Here is a 9,070-nt window from a genome sequence, read left to right as displayed (position 1 = left end):
GTGGTGCTGTGAGGTGGTAGAGAACATCTCTCTCCAAGGCAGGCTGAAATGGTTCCTTTGATTGTCCAGCCTGGAGCGTGTAAGGAATGCATAATTTGGGATAAAGGAGAACTTTGATGTTTTTCTGAGTCCAGGCGGTCAGACACGTCAGTGGTGATAAGCAAGGCTGAGGTCAAGCCAGGAGCACAAGTCATGGTCAGGTCTGGAGATAACAAGGATGAGACACAATCCAGTGACCTCCAGGCATGTCTGTGGTGGCAAGGGGGGTACAGAGCCCTGCTGCGGGGATGCTCTCAGGGCCCTTACACGGTGCCCACCTCAGAGTGTTGTTCTGCTGGCCCCACGGCTCCTCTGAGCAGCTCCACTAAGCTGGGTCCTTGCTGCCTTGCAGGGTGCTCGGCTGGCATCACTTCTGGCTGCTTTGAGGGAGCCCAAAGTGGTGCTGGAAGTCTGGGGCTGAGCTGGGAACTGAGCTGATACTTCCTGCATGGGACGGTCCAAGCTGGACCCCCCTTAGATGAGACAGACATGGAAATATATGGATTTGGATTGCCTTTAATGTTCGTATTTTTGCTAGGGGAGTCTGCCATCTTAGCAGAGGTGCTAGGTGATGAGGTGGAACAGGCAGAGGGTTATAAGGGTCCTCTTCAACAGCTACTGTGTCTGCATGCATGTGCGCGCTGTCCGGAAGGGTGGATGGAAAGTTCTGATGTAAACCTGCCTCACACAGCCAGAGCCTCTCCAAGGCGAGCACCCGTTTCCTAAGGAAATTCCAGCCTGGTGATTCCTAATTCAGCCTGACAGCCACAAGCAGGATGGGGATGGGGATTGGCGGGGCTCCAGCCGTCCCTTGGGCCCGAATGAGGTCTAGGTGCTTTGGGAGCACCCGTAAAAACAAAACAAACAACAAACCACCACCAAACCTGTCTGTCTTTTCATGCCTCATTTCCATATAGATTTTGGCCAGAGATCTCCAGCTCGAGTCTTACCTCGCCTTGTCTGTATGTGTCAGTGGAAGGAGACTCTACTTCTGACTGTTATCCACAGAGCTACCGGGAAGGGTGTATGGACAATTTGGTTAGCATCGGGTCTTCTGGATCCAGTGTCCAAGCTGTCGCTTTGTGTAGGTTTTAATCATCACCTGGAAATTTTGTTAGAGCAGGAAATTCGTCCGAGTCTCCCAGATTGGTAGTGTCTCCCATGGTGCTGCTGGCAGTGTTTGGTTGCTGATCTAACCATGTGCCCCCACCCTGGTGGCAGCTGCTTTTCAGCAGTAAAGTACCTTGGGAAGGCAGTGAGAAGTTTCTGCCTGAAAAGCACCCGCAGAGTACTTTTGGCTCTGGGGGCGAGGGCTGGAGGGGAGATGCTGCCAGCTTTGGTGTGTCTATGCTCAATGAACTTGCCTGCATGAGACTTCTTCCTCAGGTTTCCAAATTAAATCATAGAGATTTAAAGGTAGAAAACACCTCTTATTTCCTCTGTTGCTTCCAACAACATACCCTGCAGGAGACATCCTTTTAGCCAAGATTGCAGATTGATGGTTGGGTGTGTGAGCTGCGGGCTTTGTCTTGGGCTGAAGCTGATTATCCCCTCCCATGGCTCAGCAGAGTGCGTTATAAACAGCTAAACCACATAACAAATTAACACGCAGAGGCTGAACCAAGTGGCAAAACATCAAGCCTGAACTGTTTACCAGTAAGTTAGGAAACCTGCTTAATTCTTAATTTCAGACATCCTCACTTTATCTCAAGGACTGTGTAATTAGAAAGCCTCCTTTGAATTTTATCTGCAGGGCACACTGGATCTAATCCTTTGCTCTGTGTTTCTTTTCTTTCCCCAGAACCATGTGAGGGACATTGCTGGGGCACAGGACACGCGCAGGGAACACGAAGCTTGCCTTTCCCAGGATGGATCAGAGGAAGAACTGGCCTCGGGTACTGGACTCCGATGGCTGGTCGGTGGCTTTGCTCTGTCTTTTCCTGGCATCGCTCTCCCGAAATGTGTCCAGCAATGCCTTGTTCAGTACTTTCCACTCTGAGAACCGGGACTGGACGTTCAACCACCTGACTGTCCATCAAGGTACCGGAGCAGTCTACGTTGGAGCTATCAACAGGGTTTACAAGCTTTCGGGTAACCTGACCATTTTGGTGGCTCATAAAACTGGTCCTGAGGAGGACAATAAATCCTGCTACCCACCCCTTATTGTCCAGCCATGCAGCGAGATCCTTACCCTCACCAATAATGTCAACAAGCTGCTGATCATTGACTACTCTGAAAACCGGCTGCTGGCTTGCGGCAGCCTCTACCAGGGGGTCTGCAAACTGCTGCGCCTGGATGACCTCTTCATCTTAGTGGAGCCCTCGCACAAAAAGGAGCACTACCTCTCCAGCGTCAACAAGACAGGCACAATGTATGGTGTGATCGTGCGCTCGGAAGGTGAAGATGGGAAGCTCTTCATTGGCACAGCAGTGGATGGGAAGCAGGATTACTTCCCCACCCTCTCCAGCCGCAAACTTCCCCGGGACCCAGAGTCATCAGCAATGTTGGATTATGAGCTCCACAGTGACTTTGTCTCATCCCTCATCAAAATCCCTTCAGATACCTTGGCCCTTGTTTCGCACTTTGACATCTTCTACATCTATGGTTTTGCCAGTGGCAACTTCGTCTATTTTTTGACTGTCCAGCCAGAGACCCCAGAGGGTGTCTCCATCAACTCCGCCAGCGATCTCTTTTACACGTCTCGTATTGTCCGTCTCTGCAAAGACGACCCCAAATTCCACTCCTATGTCTCTCTACCCTTTGGCTGCGTCAAGGGGGACACGGAGTACCGCCTCCTGCAAGCAGCGTACCTCTCCAAGCCAGGAGATGTGCTGGCCAAGTCCCTCAATATCACGGCCCAGGAGGATGTCCTCTTTGCCATTTTCTCCAAAGGACAGAAGCAGTACCATCAGCCACCTGACGACTCTGCGCTCTGCGTCTTCCCCATTCGCACCGTCAACGCTCAGATCAAGGACCGCCTGCAGTCCTGCTACCAGGGGGAAGGCAACCTGGAGCTCAACTGGCTGCTGGGGAAAGATGTCCAGTGCACTAAAGCGGTAAGGATGCTCCGGCTGTTGGCTGTGGTAGCCCTTGAGAACCGGTATCAATGCCTGGCCCTATGGCACGCAAGCTTACAGAATAGGATCAATCTTTCTGTGCCTCGGTTTCCCTGAACACCGAACAGACCTAGTCCTTTTCCTCTTTAATCCCTGTTGTTATCAGACAGTGATGACAATGAAAGGAAGGGGTAGCATTAAGGTAGATGAATAAAAGTGTGCAACTTGGCTGGAAGCGTTTGCTGTTCCCAACCTGGGGCTCTGGAAACTGGAGGAAGGCTCGTGCCCTTCCCTGAGCAGGAGGGTGGTATCAACAAACTAACAAGATAAACACAAATGACAGTTGCATCCTTTGTATTTTTATTCAGCGGATTTCTTTAATCTTGATTCACATGCAGATTGTTCCTGGGCTGACTTGGGAATCCCTGGGGCCTTCTTTTGCCAAGCATATTAAATTTGGCTGCTGGAAAGAGAGAAGCATGGGTTAAATGAGATGAAAGAAGGAAGGTGAAAAGAAGCTTGAGTGGTGGCTTGCACAGGGGAGAGTCATCCCATTGCAGTTGCAACTAGATGTGCCTGAGCATTTGGTAGTTAATGTCCCTTGTGAAAAATAAGTGGATTGCAGTCAGTGTGATGGCGAGTGGCCACCCATGTCACCACCCTGCTGCCTATGCCATGTAGGAATTCACTTGAGCAAACTCAGTTGATATGGCTTAGTAATACTTAGCTGTTGGCAGAATGATTTTCCTTTACTCGTGGCAAGTAGTGTTCCAGGGAGAAGCCAGCATCCATATTCCCTGTGTTATAGAAAGGAAACGGAGGCAGAGAGGTGGTTTGTAGGAGAGTGCACAGCTGGGCAGCGGAAGAAGCAAGAGTGCATCTTCCCACTTAGCACTCGGGTGTTTTATGTTGCCAGAGCCCGTCCCCTGTGGTCACCCCCTTTCCAGGGCAGCCAGGCTGGTGCTTTCCACCAGCCCCATGTTCACATGGGGAAGGTTTAACTCTGCCCTGGAGCTGGACTGTTTGTGCCAGACGGAGGTGGCTGCTCCCGATAGGAGTGAACAGCAGCGTCCTCTCCTCTCTTGTGGCATGGGATCAGCCGTGTCAGGCTGTCCTCTGGCTGGTGACTGACCCGAGCCTGTCCCACGCTATGCGCGGCAGTGCCAGCACTGCTGTGAGCTGTCAGCAGCAGTGCTTGTATGGTCTTCAAGGGGAGCCTTTGCTGATGTGGGGATGCTGAGCACCTTTCTGCTTATACTATGCGGCACCTCTGGAAATGGGGTCGAGAGCAGGTGAAATGAGTGGAGGAGAGAGTTCCTAAACCCATGAGAAACCTAGTAGACTTGGAAAACTTCCATTTAGTGGAAGTGTCTGCTGGACTTAGGGTTCTTCCTCTGCCCCTGTCCAAACAGATTTTGGAGCAGCTGCAGAGTGTCTTGGCCTCGGGCAGTGAAGGGAACAAGCCATTGCAGAAGGTGGCTGAAGCTGGCAGGGTCCCTGGGCAGGGGGTAGTGTGGTGGTGGCTCCCACCCTGCTGTCAGCACTGCTGGTTCCCCTCCAGGCGTGAGCCTGGGTGTGTGGGGCTGCCCTGTGCTTTACGTTTCACTCACAGCTGCCCCAAACCTCGTCTTTCCAGCCAGTCCCCATCGATGACAATTTCTGCGGCCTCGACATCAACCAGCCCCTGGGAGGCTCGATGCCGGTGGACGGAGGGCAGCTCTTCACCTGGAGCCGCGACCGGATGACTTCTGTGGCTTCCTATGTCTACAACGGCTACAGCGTGGTGTTCGTGGGGACTAAGACGGGCAAGCTGAAGAAGGTAAGCTTATTTCTGTGGCTTCGGAGAGCCAGGATCCATTTCTCATCTCTCTCGGGAGTCTCTGATGCGCATAGCTGCTGCTGTATCATACAGATATTTCCCAGCATGAAACTGGGAGCCAGTCAGGAGCAAAATTCACAGGGTTTGGGTCACAGAGAGCCTTGCATTGGTGAGGCAAGGTTCATCCATCAGCACTGTTAGTACAGAGTGCTGTTGCTGCGGTTTCTTTTGAAGCAGAGAATGCTAAGCCTTGGGAAAGGTGCAGCAGAAACTACTGCAGCTTGGTCCTGGAAAAGGGACCAAACGAGGCCATACGGTTCCCATTGCTCTGTGACATTACAGCTCCAGAGGGCACCTTCCTGTGCTTCCAGCCAGTGACTTCGTTCAGCAACAGGATAATACAGGTCTCAGCGCTGTGCCAGCTCTTACGTGCACCACCTCCCTGTATATTACAGTGTTACCCTGCTGTTTGTCTGGGGTTTTTTGCATTTGATCATTCAGTAAACTATGGTGTGTGAGTTTGTGGGGCAGTTGCAGAAATTATCAGGGCAATAATGGGCCAGTCTGATTAGAGACAAGTGAGGCGCTGGCTGAGTTCGAGTGAACCTCAGCAAGCTGTATCCAAGGTCTCAGATCTTTCCTCCTTTTTGACACACTGATGGAAATCTTGCAATAGTTTTGAGTTGTTTCCCAGCAATCCTTCTGCAACTTGTGTAGAAGAGGACAAGTTAGAAAGCTTTTGATGGTGGCAAAATTGCTGATGGTGGCAGGACGTTTGGTCATGGAGAGATAGGAATGGGTTAACTTGGCTGCTTTTGGAAACCAAGCCTCAGGGCAGAGTCCTCCTGCTTCTCTCTGCCTTTTACCTCCTGCTCTTCCCTCTGACAGTTGGATGATTGATCAGTCCTGGAAGATAACATTCCTCACCCTCTGCATCACAAACGCTGGGGCTAGTTGCCCAGGGCAAAGAGGTGCTCCGGCTGTTTCCTCCCCAGCGCAGGGGGTGGGGGGGCTCCGGTGGTTTTTAGGATTTTGAAGTCGAACTGGGATTTCCCGCCTGTGTATCTTCTGAACGGCTCTTCAGTAAGCAGTGTGCAGGTCAGGCCCAGTCATACATCTGTTGAGTGTGGTCCTCGCTAGTCCTCTCCCAGGAGTTCTGTGTTTAAAATGAGTGTGGAAATGGCCTTGGGGTGTGTAAGTGGAGGGGAACCCCCGCTGTTGGTCTTTAGAGTTGGAGCTGCAACTGGAAACCAGCTCCTAAGTTCTGCAGAAGTCTGATCCAGCTCCAGCAAAACCAGCCTTGGAGATGCTGCCCTGGAAAGCCGAAGTCCTTCAAATTAACCTAAAATATAAATGGTAGCGTTAGGTGAACCTGCTAAATGCAGACCCTGCTTCTCCATACCACGGAAAGAGTTAACAAGTGTAATCAACAGCAGGCTGTTAATTTTTTGTGTCCTTAAGCAGCAGGGAATTTCTTCCTCATCTATCCAGGAAGATACAAAGACAGGCAGATACCACACTTGAATGTCTGCATCATTTTAATTACATCAGTTCATTAATATTCATTCAGCATTTTACAAGTAGTAGTAAATTAGGTGCCTCCCTGGTGCCTCTCGAGTGTCAGTGGGGTGATTTTGAACATGGGGGAGAGTGGGCTTATAAGCAGAGCCCCTCTCCTCCCTGCCCACCCCACCCGCCGCGGCACTCGGGAGCACTGGGATTTTTCTAGCTAAATGGATGGAAGAGGCACCCTCAGCATACTGCAAATGCATGTGCTATCAAGCCAGCCGCGCAGCCTGGTACTTGCTGTTCGCAGTGTTTTGGGGGGGACAGGGGAGGTGCCTCATTTAGAAGTAGTTAAAGCAAACAGCTTGTGCCTGCACACTAGGTATTTACTGTCGCGTCCCATGAATTATGTAGGATTACAGAAGAAGCAGTCTCTCCAGCACGGTTTAATTCTTTGTGCTATTCTGCATTGAACACCTACCTTTTTGATGCAAAGTTGATCTATTCATGCCCATCCGCTTCACTCTGTCCAGCAGGCAGGCGGCTGGGCAGGACTGGGGGAGATGGGGAAGGAGGGCTGTGGGAATCCTTCACGTTTTACCTGTGTTTGAGCCAGTGGTAACTAGGCACTGAGAAAACTGGTTGATCTCTTGAGCAAATTCATTCCAAGGCATTCACTGCAGTCAGCCTTTCATGGCATCTGCCAAGTGCCCTGATTTAACATGTATCAGAGTTGTCTGCAGCTGATGAGACCTATGCCTCCTGTTATCATTAGCTGGAGCGATCACTGTCCCGTCCTCCGCTGCATGGGGCTGGGAATGTTGTTCTTCTCTGTCTTGCGGTCCTATCCACAACTTTAGTAAATCCTTTCTCATTTGACATGTGGGATTATCTTTTGCATGGCCTAAGAGAGGTAGCATGAAGCTTAGGAAGCAGCTTTGCATTGAACTGTGGGGCTCTTGGGAGACTCACTGCAGAGCAGCCGTTGCAGACCCGGTGGAAAGTTAACAGGTTGTCTCCAGTTTTTGTGCGTGTTCCAAGACCAGACACGTCTCAAAGTCGGTGAGTGCTCAGGATGCTCAGGACTGTTTCCATATCTCTTCCCCATATGTGAAATGAGGATGGTGAAAATGTACGCACCTCTGTAAGTGCCAGAGATTTATAGATAGACGCCTTGTCTCCTCCAGCTCGCCACCTTGCATATCTACCTACACAATTAATGTCTGAAAGCTACGTCACACCTATTCCCTCTCCCACAGCTGTTGATTTACTTTGGAAACAAGCTGGTTGCTCAGCCTGGGGTTTCAAAGAAGACACTATTGTGTAGCTGGAGGAAAGAAGTCAGGGAGCCAGCTCTGAAATCTTTCAAATTTGTCTGTGCTTCCCCAGTGAGAATTCATTACTGAAAATGCTGCGTTATCTCACTGATGTCCTTCTTCCCATTAACTATTCCCCTAACTGCCTCGTGCGATGTTCCCTAGGAGAGCGGCGGCTGCTGCTGCTTCAGCCTCTCTCCTCTGAAGGAGCTGAATGCTGAAGGTCCCCATGCCCCTGCCTGCCTGCCCAGACATCCCTGCCTGCGCTTGTCGGTACAGCCCCGTGTTTGCTAGCTCTACCCCCTTCTCGGTTTCTTGGCCACATCTGAAGTCCCCTTTTGCTCCTTTCAGCAGCCAGCACTGGCTGAGACGTAAAGGAAGGAGAGAAGTTTTCTGTCTGCTCGGGAGCAGCGCGGAGCCCCGTGGCGAGGCTGGCAGCTTTCCCAGGCTGAGCTCGCCGCTTGCTTTGCAGGTTTCGGAGCCCCGCGGGGTCTGGGCAGCGCGGGCAGCCTGGGCAGGTCGCCCACAGAGTCTGCACAGCCTGGCTGTGAGTTCGGCATGGCCGTGCTGCACTGGAGCACCGTTGGTGCCAGAGCTGCTGACAAATAAGTCAATAATGTCAGATAAGTCAGTTGACAATGAACTTGGCGTCTTTCCTGCGGGAAACCAGCACGTTTGCTCGGGTCAGGGTTTGAGTTCAGGGTTGAGGGTGTGCTGGTACCTGCTGTGGCTGCCCTGGACTGGTCAGCTGCTCCTTGCACGGCTGGTGACACACACAAGTGCATCGTCTGTCCCTGGTTACTATTGAAGGGGGAGAAGGATGGATCGACGGATCCGTTCTCTGTCAACACTCAGAGCTGGAGGAGGAATTTTCTCGCATAGCACTGCCTCGGCCAGCCTGTTGCGTCGCGTTGCAATCCACCTGTACGTGGGGCATGCCTCAGGTGGGGGGACTCGTGGTGCACTTGGTGCATGTACTGTACGAAGTGGCTGCACCCCTGCGACATCCCCCGCCTGCTCCTGGCAGCCCCCTCTTTTTGAGAACTACTGTTCCTCAGCGGTTTTCTCGAAGTGGGTGAAAAGCAAATGTGCTGATGATGCCATGACCTTTCGGATAAAGCACAGGTACGTGGGATGCAGTTCTCCCTGCAGCTTGGTGGTCTAGCTCTCCTTCCAAAGCGTCTCAGCTTCGTGGCTTGGGGAGTGAGGGGGAAGGGGATCATGTTAGAGACGTAATCGTTCAAGATTGTGGATTCCTGCAATAAAACAATTTTCATCGAGCAAAATTAGAAGAGACATTAATGCAACAGTTAACAACAACTAACTGCTGGGGG

General features: G+C 51.5%; 1 protein-coding gene across 1 annotated transcript; it reads left to right on the top strand.

Moving 5' to 3' along the window:
* Nucleotides 1-1,907: 1,907 nt before the first annotated feature.
* Nucleotides 1,908-4,914, top strand: LOC104082388 (plexin-A2-like; the record flags this gene model as incomplete). Its single annotated transcript, XM_009585503.1, has 2 exons — nt 1,908-3,095; nt 4,732-4,914. Coding segments are annotated over exons 1-2 (1,371 nt in total), but the record flags the coding sequence as incomplete, so codon positions are not given.
* Between the last annotated feature and the right edge of the window lie 4,156 nt (nt 4,915-9,070).

The sequence above is a fragment of the Fulmarus glacialis genome, unplaced genomic scaffold (assembly GCF_000690835.1).
Source record: "Fulmarus glacialis isolate BGI_N327 unplaced genomic scaffold, ASM69083v1 scaffold14679, whole genome shotgun sequence".
NCBI classification, from domain to species: domain Eukaryota; kingdom Metazoa; phylum Chordata; class Aves; order Procellariiformes; family Procellariidae; genus Fulmarus; species Fulmarus glacialis.
The sequence above is the reverse complement of the archived record's forward strand: the minus strand, read 5'-3'. Positions and strand labels throughout refer to the sequence as shown.